General features: G+C 41.0%; 1 protein-coding gene across 1 annotated transcript in view; it reads right to left on the bottom strand.

Moving 5' to 3' along the window:
* LOC115130437 (cadherin-12-like) overlaps positions 1-16,422 on the bottom strand; it is a 192,481-nt gene that overhangs the window by 98,295 nt on the left and 77,764 nt on the right. The window contains exon 2 of the mRNA XM_029661585.2: positions 11,487-11,914. Within this exon, the coding sequence (XP_029517445.1) occupies positions 11,487-11,732 (246 nt within the window). The 5' untranslated portion in view covers positions 11,733-11,914. The remainder of the gene's footprint in view (positions 1-11,486; positions 11,915-16,422) is intronic.

The following is a 16,422-nucleotide window of genomic DNA, read 5'->3' as shown; positions in this document are numbered from 1 at the left end:
TGCCTTGCAAAAGGTTTTCCTATTTTGTTGCATTACAACCTGTAATTTAAACTGATTTGTATTTGAATTTCATGTAACACAAAATTGTCCAAATTGGTGAAGTGAAAAAATTACTTGTTAAAAAAAATAAAAATAATCGGGAAAAGTGGTGCGTGCATATGTATTCACTACCTTATGCGATGAAGCCCCTAAATAAGATCTGGAACAACCAATTACCTTCAGTAGTCACATAATTAGTTGAATAAAGTCCACTTGTGTGCAATCTAACTGTCACATGATCTGTCATTTGATCTCAGTATATATACCTGTTCTGAAAGGCCCCAGCTCTGCAACACCACTAAGCAAGGGACACCAACAAACAAGCAGCACCATCAAGACCAAGAAGCTCTCCAAACAGAGCATGGACAAAGTTGTGGAGAAGTACAGATCAGGGTTGAGTTATAAAAAAATATCAGACATTTTGAACATCCCACGGAGCACCATTAAATACATTATTACAAAATGGAAAGAATATGGCAACACAACAAACCTGCCAAGAGAGGGTGGCCCACCAAACTCACAGACCAGGCAAGGAGGCCATTAATCAGAGAGGCAACAAAGAGACCAAAGATAACCCTGAAGGAGCTGCAAAGCTCCACAGCGGAGATTGGAATATCTGTCCATAGGACCACTTTAAGACGGACACTCCACAGAGCTGGGCTTTACAGAAGAGTGGCCATAAAAAAAGCCATTGCTTCAAGAAAAAAAACAGCAAACATGCTTGGCATGTGGGAGACTGCCAAAACATATGGAAGAAGGTACTCTGGTCAGATGAGATTAAAATGTTGCTTTTTGGCCATCAAGGAAAACGCTATGTCTGGTGCAAACCCAACACCTCTCATCACCCCGAGAACACCATCCCACAGTGAAGAATGGTGGTTGCAGCATCATGCTGTTGGGATGTTTTTCATTGGCAGGGACTGGGAAACTGGTCAGAATTGAAGTAACGATGGATGGCACTAAATACAGGGAAACTGAAACCTGTTTCAGTCTTCCAGAGATTTGAGACTGGGATGGAGGTTCACTTCCAGCATACTGCTAAAGCAACACTTGAGTGGTTTAAGGGGAAACATTTAAATGTCTTGAAATGGCCGAGTCAAAGCCAAGACCTCAATCCAATTGAGAATCTGTGGTATGACAAAAAGATTGCTGTGCAGCAGCGGAACCCATCCAACTTGAAGGAGCTGGAGCAGTTTTGTCTTGAAGAATAGGCTAAAATCCCAGTGGGTAGATATGCCAAGCTTATAGAGACATACCCCAAGAGACTTGCAGCTGTAAATGCTGCCAAAGGCCTCTCTACAATGTATTGACTTGGGGGCGGTGAATAGTTATGCATGCTTAAGCTTTCTGTTTTATCGTTTCATTTATCGTTTGTTTCACAATAAACAATATTTTTCTCCTTCAAGGTGGTAGGCATGTTGTGTAAATCAAATGATACAAACCCCTGAATAGGAAAAATGCCAAGGGGGGTGAATACTTACGCAAGCCACTTTAAAATATACTGCAATCATTAAAGGAAGGTTTATGATTTGGGCACATTTAATGTAGTGCATGCAAAACAGATTGTCTCTATAAAGTGCTGTGTGAAGGGCATCATGGGCATTGTGTGCCAGCATACATAACCATTCTTGTTTTACTGTTTTGAATATCTTGAGAGAAATGGAACATGGCCGAAATTAGGATTTGGGGTTTTACTAGTACTCAAAGTAAAACTATGCAATGCCCACAAATTATATTTACTTTTGCCTTAGTAAAGTTGAATGCATGCAAGTCATTGTTCTTGTATTGTGTTCATTCCTTTGACACACTGAAAGTGTAAAAGTAGCTTTCCCCTCCTTTTGTGTGTCACAAAAGAAAGCAAACATTGCTTTGTTTGCATTCATTAATGCAAAATAGACAATTAGGCAGTTCTTGAAGAAGTCTTGAAAATCTTTTCAGCATTCCCTTAACTCCATGCAGGTTGACGTTTATTGTCATGAGTCTTGTTCTCTGGCAGAACTGAGCAATTTCCCCTTAGATAGACCAGCTGCAATGTCAAAATTGGCAATATTGTAAAAATTCATAACTTAAATTAGCTATTTGGTCTTAATATAGGGTTAGCATTAGGCATTACAGTTAGCTGTGTGGTTAAGGTTAGGGTTAAGTTTAGGGTTAGGTTTAGGTTTAAAATCAGATTTTATGACTTTATGGCTGTGCCAGCTAGCGACTACTCTGGAGAGCTGCCTCCAGAACAAGATTCATGGTGAAAATCGCTAACCTTCTTCCTCCATCTTCCCTGCCTCCTTCCACTAACTAATTACTGGAGCACAGTTTTTAAATTTAAGCACCACCTTCGCCAAATCCTGATTCGTCCAAATAACCAGTGACAAAACCCCAGCCATTATATTACAGCTCTGACAGATGCTCTGTTTACACGCAGAATATTCCCACTAAATATTAACGTCTAGTGTAAGTTTGAAAGCAGAACCCTTTCTGTGAATTTATTTTGATCTTTGGAATGAATCACTGCACCTCTGAATTTTGCTCATGAGGCCTCCCCAAGTTGTGAATTCATGACAAAAAATGGTTTGAAGTCATATGAGATTCTCAGCAGGGCAAGATAACACAAAACCTATTCATCACACTTAATTTGGAGTGAAGAGTCCTTACAAGAGTCCTTCCTCAACCTAACCCATGGAGCATACTCACAAAATGCAATCATCTCTATCTCAGCAGGAGACTAACCACAAGTCCCTTTAAAGAGATGATTTAGCACAACAAACTCCTAATCATTGCCCAAGGATCTGCTTTTTTCTCCACAGCTTGTTTATGCCCTTCGTCTAGCTACTTTTACTAACAGACACGGGGGTGAGAGGCAGACAGGAGACCTGGGGTGTGTCCAAAATGGCACCCTATTCCATATTTAGTGCACTACATTTGACCAAAGGACCGTTGGCCCTGGTCAAAAGTAGCACACTATATAAGGAATAGGGTGCCGTTTGGGACGCAGGCCTGGTCAACAGATCTCACTCTACTGAATTATTCACTGTCTAATAACTCTGCTACTTTAATCTCTTCTACTAATGAGGAAAATCTAATGATAGCCCTTAAGATTCCCAGCCTAATAATAGTGTATGTTTTCTGTAGATGCCATGGTCTCTATGGCCTGGAAATCATCTAGGCCAGGGATGGACAACTTTGATAGGGGTGGGGCCACAACTCATCATGAGGGGCCACAGTTGTTTGCGAGTCTGCGTACCCACATCTATTTCCTGCAATTCTACACATTTTGTCATGGGTCGTAGAGAAAATGTTGCAGTTTTAAAGCTAATTCTACACATTTTGCCAAAGTTAGCCATTTTAATATGATATCTGAGTGAGACTAAAGAACAAAATCAATAGGGGCCCGTTTAGAAAACTGGCCACTAGACAAAAAAATGTTTTTGCTTACATGGGCGAATTGACTTTCAGTGGCATAACAAGAAAAATGGCTTATGCACAACCAAATGTCAAAATTGCACCTTGTGCATTGTACTATTCAAACTCGCAACAGTACATTGATCTGAGGGCCTTCAAAAGGAGGGCCGCCAGTAGCTCATCCCTGATCTAGGCCTATCACTGAAAATATGCCTCACATTTATATCCTCTGCATTCGTACAAACAATAACAAACAGACAAAAGAAGTAAGCTATATCATGTTGGTTGTTGGTAAACTCTATGTACTGTACTTTATGTAATGCATAGTACGTAAAGTGTGTTTGCATTCTGTATTGTATTGCTGCAATTAAAGTCTTGATGTATTATAGACATTCATTCCACACAACATTACAGCCCACTCTAGTCAATTACTGCATTGAAAACAAAACTGGAAAACAATAAAACCATACTGCTACAATATGTATACCAAGACTTTGCTTGATCTAAATCCCTGCATTAAATGCTGTCTGACACCCAGCCCATCCATTGTCCATTGTCCAGGTACCCTATGATCCATTAGGTCTCATCCTGTGACACTGTATTTTGGTCGCAACAGCTTTTCTCTCTTTAAGATTGTCTTAAGCGAAGTCCAGGGACTTGATCTCCAAATGCCTTTCATATGGCAGATAATCAGTCAATTATTTTCTGAAGCTGTGCAGCGGCCTGGGATTAAGTGATTTTGGAGTGCAGCAGACAGACAGCACCCTGGATATTTTTAGTCTGAGAGACTTCCACAAAGAATGCTGCACACCAGGGCTGATTGAAGTGGCACCTGGGCAGATAAAGCTAGTATAACTATTATCCTGCCTAAGCTAGGGGTGCCAAATTACAGCTTCAGCCGTAGAATCCCTTTGAGTTTAGTTAAGGATGTCTTAACCCAAAGCAAGGATAAAAAAAAACATATTGTGTTAGGGGAAAAGACAGCCTGGCGGATGTGATGCAAACAGTGGTGGTGAGGTGATGTGTTAGAGGCTTGCAGTGCAGTTCAACCTTATTTCAATTCAGTATTATAAGGCTATAAGGTGCATGTCCTCTGTCTTTTTTTTGCTGTAAGCATGATTCCTCGTAGCAATGATGTTCTGACAGCTTTAGAAATGCCACCATTTAAATTCATTCCTGCTGGGACATTGATCTACTCACCACACGAATGCTGCTTGTGGCTGCTATGGAAATGTACATCTGACATATCCTAAGACACGCATGAATGGATATGTTTCACAAACACAACCCATTATGATATCAAACTGGTGAGACATAGTCATTAACTGAAAGAGTGTCAATTGGCAATAGCAGGCAGATTTCAAGGGATGGAGAACTTTGACAGAGCTGAAGAGATGAATAGCTGCTGTCTTATGGGCTCTTGACCAATTCCACTTTTACTTTTTTTCAAGCTGATCTAAAAAGAAAATGCACATAATATTTCTGCCATCATTTTCTATGACCAAAAGCAGATTCTGGACTACTGCTCATCCCAGACCAGGCCCTAATCCCCGGGACTCGAAAGAGGAAGAGACAGCACAAGAGAGGCAAACGAGAGGACTCCCTGATGAGACTACATTGACAAGTAAATAAATCACCTCTACACTTAATGAACGTACAATCAGTAGAGAACAAACTGAAGAACTGTAATATCCTATGTTTTTCGGAGTTGTGACTGAACAAGGACCTGGATAATATGAATCTAGCAGTTTTTTTCTATGCATTGTTAAGACTGAAACAGCAGCTTTGGGTTAAGGGGGTTAAGGGGGAGGTGTGTGTGTCTTTGTTAACAACAGCTGGTCAAATCTATTCAAATGTATTGGTCACATACACATGGTTAGCAGATGTTAATGCGAGTGTAGCGAAATGCTTGTGCTTCTAGTTCAGACTATGAAGTAATATATAACAAGAAATCTAACAAATTCACAACTACCTTATGCACAGAAATACAGAAATGTAAAGGGATCAATAGAATATGTACATGTAAATATATGGATGAGCGATGGCATGCGGCATAGGCAAGATGCAGTAGATGGTATAGAATACAATATATACATATGAGAAGAGTAATGTAGGATATGTAGACATTATAAAAGTGGCGTTATTTAAAGTGACTACTGATACCTTCATTAAGTCCATGTATTTAAGTGGCCAGAGATTTGAGTCTGTATGTTGGCAGCAGTCTCTTTATGTTAGTGATGGCTGTTTAATATGGTCTTGAGATAGAAGCTGTTTTTCAGTCTCTCGGTCCCGGCTATGATGCACCTGTACTGACCTCGCCTTCTGGATGATAGCGGGGTGAACAGGCAGTGGCTCAGGTGGTTGTTGTCCTTGATGATCTTTTTGGCCTTCTTGTGACATCGGGTGGTGTAGGTGTCCTGGAGGGCAGGTAGTTTGCCCCCGGTGATGCGTTGTGCAGACCGGATTACCCTCTGGAGATCCTTGCGGTTGAGGGCGGTGCAATTGCCGATGTGGATGGGGGGTGCTTCCTCTGCTGTTTCCTGTAGTCCACAATCATCTCCTTTGTTTTGTTGACGTTGAGTGAGAGGTTATTTTCCTGACACCACACTCCGAGGGCCCTCACCTCCTCCCTGTAGACCGTCTTGTTGTTGTTGGTAATCAGGCCTACCACTGCAGTGTCATCTGCAAACTTGATGATTGAGTTGGAGGCGTGCATGGCCACGCAGTCATCGATTAACAGGGAGTACAGGAGAGGGCTGAGAACGCACCCTTGTGGGACCCCAGTGTGGAGGATTAGCGGGGTGGAGATGTTGTTTCCTATGTTCACCACCTGGGGACGGATCGTCAGAAAGTCCAGGACCCAGTTACACAGGGCGGGGTTGAGACCCAGGGTCACGAGCTTAATGACGAGTTTGGAGGGTACTATGGTGTTAAATGCTGAGCTCAATTCAATGAACAGCATTCTTACATAGGTATTCCTCTTGTGCAGGTGGGACAGGGCAGTGTGCAGCGTGATGGCGATTGCATCATCAGTGGACCTTTTGGGGTTGGGGCGGTAAGCAAATTGGAGTGGGTTTAGGTTATCAGGTAGGGTGGAGGTGATATGCCGTCTGGGCCTGCAGCCTTGCGAGTGTTAACACGTTTAAATGTTTTACTCACCTCGGCTGCAGTGAAGGAGAGGCCGCATGTTTTGGTTGCAGGCCGTGTCAGTGGCACTGTATTGTCCTCAAAGCGGGCAAAAAAGTTATTTAGTCTGCCTGGGAGCAAGACATCCTGGTCCGTGACGGGGCTGGTTTTTATAATCCGTGATTGACTGTAGACCCTGCCACATACCTCTACTGACGCTTAGCTTGTTTGATAGCATTGCGGAGGGAATAGCTACACTGTTTGTATTCGGTCATATTTCCGGTCACCTTGCCCTGATTAAAAGCAGTGGTTCACGCTTTCAGTTTCACGCGAATGCTGCCATCAGTCCACGGTTTCTGGTTTGGGAATGTTTTAATCGTTGCTATGGGAACGACGTCTTCATCGCACGTTCTAATGAACTCGCACACCGAATCAGCGTATTCGTCAATGTTGTTGTCTGACGCAATACGAAACATATCCCAGTCCACGTGATGGAGGCAGTCTTGGAGTGTGGAATCAGATTGGTTGGACCAGCGTTGAAAAGACCTTAGCGTGGGAGCTTCTTGTTTTAGTTTCTGTCTGTAGGCAGGGATCAACAAAATGGAGTCGTGGTCAGCTTTTCCGAAAGGAGGGCGGGGCAGGGCCTTATATGCGTCGCGGAAGTTAGAATAGCAGTGATCCAAGGTTTTGCCAGCCCTGGTTGCGCAATCGATATGCTGATACAATTTAGGGAGTCTTGTTTTCCGATTAGCCTTGTTAAAATCCCCAGCTACAATGAATGCAGCCTCAGGATGTATGGATTCCAGTTTGCAAAGAGTCAAATAAAGTTCGTTCAGAGCCATCGATGTGTCTGCTTGGGGGGGAATATATACGGCTGTGATTATAATTAAAGAGAATTCCCTTGGTAGATAATGCGGTCGACATTTGATTGTGAGGAATTCTAAATCAGGTGAACAGAAGGACTTGAGTTCCTGTATGCTTTTGTGACCACACCACGTCTCGTTAGCCATAAGGCATACGCCCCCGCCCCTCTTCTTACCAGAAAGATGTTTGTTTCTGTCGGCGCGATGCGTGGAGAAACCAGCTGGCTGCACCAACTCCGATAGCGTCTCTCCAGCGAGCCATGTTTCCGTGAAGCAAAGAACGTTACAGTCTCTGATGTCCCTCTGGAATGCTACCCTTGCTCGGATTTCATCAACCTTGTTGTCAAGAGACTGGACCTTGGCGAGAAGTATACTGGGGAGTGGTGCACGATGAGCCCGTCTCCGGAGTCTGACCAGACGACCGCTACATTTCCCTCTTTTACGAAGTCGTTTTTTGGGGTTGCCGGCTGGGATCCATTCCGTTGTCCTGGGAGAAAGGCAGAACACAGGATCCGCTTCGCGAAAGTCATATTCTTGGTCGTACTGATGGTGAGTTGACGCTGCTCTTATATTCAGTAGTTCTTCTCGACTGTATGTAATGAAAGCTAATGTAAGAAATAACACGTAAAAAAAACAAAAAACTGCATAGTTTCCTAGGAACGCGAAGCGAGCCGGCCATCTCTGTCGGCGCCGGAAGATGATAATATAGTTATACACATGGAATTATAGATATACCTCTCCTTAATACCTCTCCTTAATACAACCGCTGTGTCAGATTTTAAAAAACTTTACGGAAAAAGAAATGCATGCAATAATCTGAGACGGAGCTCAATTTAAAAACACCACAGCCACAAAGATAAGGTCAACATAAACAAGAAATTACATGATAAATATTCCCTTCCCTTTGATGATCTACATCAGAAATAACTCCAGGAATATCAGGTCCACAATAAATGTTTGTTTTGTTCGAAAATGTCCGTTATTGTTAGAGCGTTTTGTGTACATATCCAAACGCTAATTCTGGTCAGCGTTATATCGGACAAAAAACTGCAAAAAGTGATATTACCGGTCAAAGAAACATTTCAAACTAAGTACAGAATCAATCATTAGGATGTTTTTAACATATAGCTTCAATAAAGTTCCAACTGGAGTATTCCTTCTAGTCTTCGTGAGCCATAGAACGCAAGTGGGTACCATGAGGAAAAAGCGCAATCACAAAATGGCTGCTTGAAGGACAGCTGATATATTCTGCTCTCATTCACTCCCACAACAACATAGAAGCCTCATTATAGTTTCTCACCATAATTTGCAAATAAATTCATAAAAAATCCTACAATGTGATTTTCTAGATTTTTTTCTTCTCATTTTGTCTGTCATAGTTGAAGTGTACCTATGATGAAAATTACAGGCCTCTCTCATCTTTTTAAGTGGGAGAACTTGCACAATTGATGGCTGACTAAATACTTTTTTGCCCCACTGTATATATAAAAAAATCTATACTGAATATCTTGACCTAAATTAAAAACGAGGTACAAAAACAGAATGACATTTGTCACGAGGTTAAAAAGAGAATAAAATAAAGACTATATGATATAATCCTTAACAGTAAGTATTCAGACCCTTTGGTATGAGACTCAAAATTGAGAGCAGGTGCTTCCTGTTTCCATTCTACAACTTCATTTGAGACTGCCTGTGATAAATTCAATTGATTGGACATGACATGGAAAAGCAAACACCTGTCAATATACGAGATACGAGATAAAAAGAGAATAAAATAGGGGTCTGAATTCTTTCCAAAGGCACTGTATCTACCTCAATTACCGCATAGTACTGCACATCTGCACATCGATTCGGTATTGGTTCTCTTTGTATATACAGTGGATTGCGAAGGTATTCACCCCCTTTGGCATGTTTCCTATTTTGTTACCTAACAAACTGGAATTAAAATAGATTTTTGGGGGGTTTGTATCATTTGATTTAAACAACATGTCTACCACGAAGAAGATGCTAAATATTTTGTATTGTGAAACAAACAAGAAATAAGAGAAAACTGAACACTTGAGCGTGCATAACTATTCACCCCCCCAAAGTCAATACTTTGTTGAGCCACCTTTTGCAGCAAATACAGCTGCAAATCTCTTGGGTTATGTCTCTATAAGCTTGGCACATCTAGCCACTGGGATCTCTGCCCGTTCTTCAAGGCAAAACTGCTCCAGCCCCTTCAAGTTGGATGGGTTCCGCTGCTGTACAGCAATCTTTAACTTCTTATGGCTGGGGGGCAGTATTGAGTAGTTTGGATGAGTAAGGTGCCCAGAGTAAACGGCCTGCTCCTCATTCTCAGTTGGTAATATATGCATATTATTATTAGTATTAGATAGAAAACACTCTGAAGTTTCTAAAACTGTTTGAATGATGTCTGTGAGTATAACAGAACTCATTTAGCAGGCCAAAACCTGAGAAGAAATCCAAACAGGAAGTGAGAAATCTGAGGTTGGTAGATTTTCAACACAGTTCCAATTGAAATCCCATTGAGATATGAATGAAGTTGCACTTCCTAGGGCTTGCACTAGATGTCAACCGTCTATAGAAAGTTGAACGAGGCTTCTACTGTGTTGTGGGACTGAATAAGAGCAGAATGAGCCATGTGTCTGGCAGTCAGCCATTTCCTGGTCATGCGCATTTCACATGATATCCACTTGAGTTCCGTTGCTCCTCAAGACACAAAGGAATTCTCCGGTTAGAACTTTGTTGAAGATTTATGATAAAAACATCCTAATGATTGATTCTGTACTTAGTTTGAAATGTTTTTTAGACCCGTAATATAAGTGTTGAAGTTTTTGCCTGACTTAATTCTCGACCAGAACGAGCGTTTGGATATGTATACGAAACTCGCTAACAAAAGGAGGTATTTGGACATAAATAACGGACATTATCGAACAAAACAAACATTTGTTGTGGACCTGTGATTCCTGGGAGTGCATTCTGATGAAGATCAGCAAAGGTAAGGGAATATTTATCATGTCATTTCTGGTTTCTTTTGACTCCAACATGGCGGCTAATTCTATTATTTTTCTGAGCGGCGTCTCAGATTATTGCATGGCTTGCTTTTTCCGTAAAAAAAAAATGAAATCTGACACAGCGGTTGCATTAAGGAGAGGTGTATCTATAATTCCATGTTTATAACTTGTATTATCATCTACATTTATGATGAGTATTTCTGTTGAATCAATGTTTTTGGAACTAGTGAATGTAATGCCCCAATGTAAACTCAGATTTTGATATAAATATTCACTTCATCAAACAAAACATACATGTATTGTGTAACATGAAGTCCTATGAGTGTCATCTGATGAAGATCATCAAAGGTTAGTGATTCATTTTTTCTCTATTTGTGCTTTTTGTGACTCTGGCTGGAAAAATCGCTGTGTTTTTCTGTGGCTTGGTGGCGACCTAACATGATCGTTTGTGGTACTTTTGCTGTTAAGCATATTTGAAATCTGACACTGTGGTGGGATTAACAACAAGATAACCTTTAAAATGGTATAAGATATATGTATGTTTGAGGAATTTTAATTATGAGATTTCTGTTGTTTTGAATTTGGCACCCTGCACTTTCACTGGCTGTTGTCATATCATCCCGATAACGGGATTTCAGCCCTAAAAAGTCATACCACAGATTCTCAATTGGATTGGGGTCTGGGCTTTGACTTGACCATTCCAAGGCATTTAAATGTTTCCCCTTAAACCAATCGAAAGTTGCTTTAGCAATATGCTTATTTGCATTGTCCTGCTGGAAGGTGAACCTCCATCCCAGTCTCAAATCTCTGGAAGACTGAAACAGGTTTCCCTCAAGAATTTCCCTGTATTTAGCGGCATCCATCATTCCTTCAATTCTGACCAGTTTCCCAGTCCTCCCTCTCTTTGCTTTCTCTTCTTCTTCCCTCTCATCCTATTTTTACTTCTCCCTCCATTTAACATTGGTTCAATTCCTCTTGAGCTCCTAGCTAGATGATTTATGAAACACTCGCATGATATAAATAACACAATGTATAACATCCTTACCTTGCCCACATACTGTGGGTCTGACCCCATGTACTCCTCCAGCACAAAGAACTGGTTCCACACCCATCCCCTCTTGACTCTCTGAAACCCAGATGCCCCATTCCTCATCGAGCCCGCCAGGCTCCTTGGATTCTCCTTTCCCAGTCTGCTCCTGCTCAGTGGTGGACCTGGCGGGCGCACTAAAGACAGGGAACCTTTGTCGAAGACAAACCAAAGGAACAGCAGCAGGCAGTTCCTTGTAAGCATTGGCGGTCTGTGAGGTTGAGGTCTCCAAGGTAAAGTCCCACAGACGGAAAGCCAGATCCACAACTGTAAGAACCAGAGTGTTGAATCCGTGTTGGGGAGACTGGACTGGATGCAGCCAAGATGAGGAGCCTCTGGCCTGGTTAGTTTGCCTGTCACGCTCAACGATTAATGGAGCTCATCACCTGGAAGAGAGAAATCAGAAAGAAACGTTAACATCCTTTCTGTATCCTATATTTCAATGAGTCACCTGTTGGATAATGGCAGCGGATTCCATTTACACAACAATGGACTCCATTTACACAAAACACACAAAACAATGCTTGAGTATAAAAGAGAGAAACTCATTTTGAAATAGTAATTTCTGTATTTTTGGCACTGTCAAAATGTCACCTTGAGTATCACAGAGTATGGAAATAAATGACTATGGATGATCTTATAATCATGTCATAACAATTCACATTCATATTCCCCAGAATACATCAAAACAACTAATCTACAGAGGCAACCTTGTATTGCATCTCCAATGACATGCATGATGGATAGAGACGGATAGAGATAGTTATCAAATCAGTGTCTGGACTGCCCATACAAAACACTATGGTCCCAAACGATCCCTTCAAGCCCAGATCTCTTTCTTCCCTTCACCCACTCTCATGCTGCATATATAGCCCACTACTTTTGAACAGGGCCCATAGGGGTCTGATGAAAAGTAGTGCATAATTTAGGGAACAGGGTGCCTTTTGGAACGCATGCCACACAGCTACTGTATATCTCCAGAGAACAGAGTTCTCTTCAGCTTTGACAACCAGCTGCCACAGAAGATTGTTCCCCTTGCTGCAGACTGTAATTTGACAGCTTTCACCCCTTAGAATGAAAACCTCCGGAGATTAAGAACAAATAATCCAGCTCCTGTGCAATTGAATATTTAATATTGAGTTTGTCCTGATATGATCTAGATACTGTATGTCTGTATTTTACTGTTTCCAGTGTATTTTCATTTAAATGTCGTTTGAGCTATTGGTGATGGTTTAGAATTCCAAGTGTGGTGAAGTGCTTATCTGGTTGTAGGAGATTCAATTTGATCTTGCATGCCTGAATGTGTCTCTATTTTACTCTCATTTCTACTTTATCCAGGATATTTTTTTATATAACAAAGTGCCTAGCTGGAGTTTGCTTTTCAGCAAGCATCACTGTATACATGTTGCCTCCTGATATAGCCTCAAAAGCTCTTGATAATTTCCTGTTAAGAAACATGCCAAGGTACAACTGTATCATGTTTTCTGGTTGGCATGCACTACACTGTAGGCTATGTAGCAGGTGGCTAGTACCTCTGATGGAATAGAGAAACTATGCCTTTTTTATCATAGATATTCATGCTCTATCCATCAAATCTCTAAATTCAATTGAGACCAACCATAAGGAATAAAGATTGACATAATTTATAAAACGAGTGTAACGTTCTTCGTCGTGCGAAAGAGAGGAGGTCCAAAATGCAGCGTGATGATTATCCATTTTAATAGAATACTTTAACAACGAACAAAAACAATAAACCCACAAAATGAACAAAGACTAAATATTCCCGTAACGTGAACACAAACACAGGAACAATCACCCACACCCCACAATACAAAACAGGCTACCTAAATATGGTTCCCAATCAGAGACAACGACAAACACCTGCCTCTGGTTGAGAACCATATCAGGCCAAACACATTGAAACAGACAAACTAGACATACAACATAGAATGCCCACTCATATCACACCCTGACCAAACAAAACATAGAAACAAACAACGCAAACTATGGTCAGAGTGTGACAACGAGAAGTAGATTCCGCCTCTTTTTTTATAAAAGGGAGATCACAATTTAGTTGAGGAGGCCTCTTTTTGGTTTAGCAGAGTGCCACATGAAAACAGCTTGATGAATATGCCATTACCTGTCCCACTGCATTCCCAATCGTTCCAATTACACAATGGAATACAATCTTGTATTGTGCATCCAAATGACACCCTATTCCCTACATAGTGCAGTGATTTGACCAGCGCCCTGTGGGCACCATCTTGGAAATAGGGTGCAGTTGTAACCTTCTTCCTAAAAAACACCAAACAAAATGAGATTCTGTAAAAAAACGCAACTTCTATACAGCTAGACTTTTTCGTAGCAGGTTAGGAGAACTTACGCAGCAGGTTAGGATAATTAACATAGCAGGTTAGGGACAGGGTTAGGAGCGTAAATGATCTCTTAGTCCCAACCAGGTCCGTCAGATTAGCTATTTGCTGTTCTGTGATCTTAACAGGATTTGTACAATTGAATTCGGGCTTATGTCACGACTTCCGCCAAAGTCGGTTACTCTCCTTGTTCGGGCTGCGTTCGGCGGTCGACGTCACCGGTCTTCTAGCCATCCACTTTTCATTTACCATTTGTTTTGTCTTGTTGTCCCGCACACCTGGTTTACATTCCCTCATTATTCTACGTGTATTTAACCCTCTGTTCCCCCCCATGTCTGTGTGTGGAATTGTTTGTTGTTACGTGTATGTACACGTCAGACTGGTTTGCGCCGGGTTATGTCAACCCGTATTTAGTTTATTGTTCGTAGTGCCGTGTGTCTGTTCGCCGTAAGAAAGGGCTCCGTTTGCTATCCAATTCTGCTCTCCTGTGCCTGACTTCCCTGCAGCCAGTTACGCATATCCTACAGCTTAGTAAACCGTGGCATTTCAAACCAGTGTCAACCACAACAACAAAAAACATATCAAACCAGTGTCAACAGAGAAAGCCAGTGTGTTAGTTTTTTTTCTGTTTGTCTCCTTTTTCTCCAATTATCACAGTCCGGTATTCACATCAACTAATGCATGAAATACAGTCTAACCCTGCTTTTATATCATCCACACTAAATGATGCTTTACAGTGTTGATCCATTCATGGGCTAGTAGTAGCATAGTATAATTTCATTGTGTTATCTCGACATTTTTGTACAATAGTCTATTGAAATAACCTTGAATAGCCAACCCATGTTTTCTTCTGAATTCAGATAGAATGTATCAATGACACCACTTCAACCACTCACAACTGCCAAAGTCAAAATGTAGAGTACTGTATATATTCCTGTTTTTAGCTCAGAACCCTTCACAGACAAACAGTACATTCCCGGTGAACTTGACACACTTCAGCATAAGTGCTCTACATTATCCAATTGAGTCCACTCCAACAGCACCTGAATGCCTCAGGCAGTTAAGAATAGAAGACCATTTGGGCTAATTAGGCCCAATCATTGATCCAGTTAAGCAATTAAAATATTTGATTCAACAAAACCCAGTAAAATACTATTGTCCTTTTAGGCTCCTTTCCAAATATATTAGAGATCGGCAAATAATTTTAACCAAACTTTTGCCATATATGAACTAATTTAGAGTGTACAATGGATTCTATCACAGAGCCGTACAAATGAATCACCTGAATATGTTCAATGCCAATCATAAATTGAGCAACCATTTATATAATTTATACCTGAATTGCCCATGTGCTCCCTCTCCAAAGGTGTTGACCCCTTGGACATAAATAATTATTGCCCGATCTCTAAACTGTGTTACCCAGCGACAACTTTTACATTGTTAAAAAACATTTAGCTTAGATATTTTCTAGCTTCATAATGTTTTCTAGGTGTTCATCATTATGATTTCAGGTCAGGTCATAGCATTCTCTGCTGCTTCTTTTGTGTTAAATTACATTGTAAAATGCATGGACAGAAGGCAGCAATGTGCTGCCCTTTTCATAGACCTGTCGAAGGCTTTCAACACTGTTGACCACTCATTATTAATTCATAGACGGTCTGAAATTGGCCTGGGTCTGGCAGCCTGATTTTGGTTTGAAAACTACCTGACAGACAGGATACAAATTATATCTTGTGATCGTGTTAAGTAAGGTTTCATTGATATTACTAAAGGTGTCCCACAAGGGTCGATTTGTGCCCTGTACTTTTTTATATCTTTGTAAACAATATTAGTTTGTCTGTAAGAATTTGTAACCTCCACTTGTATGTGGACAATACTGTTGTGAAGGCTCTTTCCGAACTACAATCTGGCTTTTTTGATTTACAGAAAGATTTTGTTGAACTGAAATTGGTACTTAATGCAGGTAAAAATAAGTAAATGTTATTTTCCAAAAAAGCTGAAAATGTATCTGATGATTTATGCTTATGTACATTGGAGAGTGCCCACATTGATCGTGTCCCTACTTATACATATCTGGGTATCTGGATTGACGAAAAGCAATTCTTCCAAAAGCCTAGTGAGGTGGTAGTTAAGAAGTTGAGAATCAAAATGGACTTTTTTTATAGGAATAGGGCATGCTTTTAATTAACTAGCAGAAAACATATCATTCAGTTGACATTCGTTCGGCTTTAGACTATGGTGATATCATCTGTATTAATGCAGCCGCCACTGTATTGAAGCCATTGGGCTCAGTTTATCATAGCACACTATGCATTATTACGGGTGATAGGTTCAGTACACATCAATGAATTCTGTATCAGACCGTAGGCTGGCCCTCTCTTAAAGCTTAAAGTTAAATGCACCGTTCTCTTTCAGTTTATAAAGCCCTCTTGTGCAAACTTCCGCCATTACCTTACTTCATTGTTAATTAAATTACAGACATATGAGTCACCAGACCCGATCACAGGGATGGTTAACTCTGG

This window comes from Oncorhynchus nerka, linkage group LG6, assembly GCF_034236695.1.
Source record: "Oncorhynchus nerka isolate Pitt River linkage group LG6, Oner_Uvic_2.0, whole genome shotgun sequence".
NCBI lineage: Eukaryota > Metazoa > Chordata > Actinopteri > Salmoniformes > Salmonidae > Oncorhynchus > Oncorhynchus nerka.
Note: the sequence above shows the minus strand (reverse complement) of the source record. Positions and strands in the feature narration are given on the sequence as shown.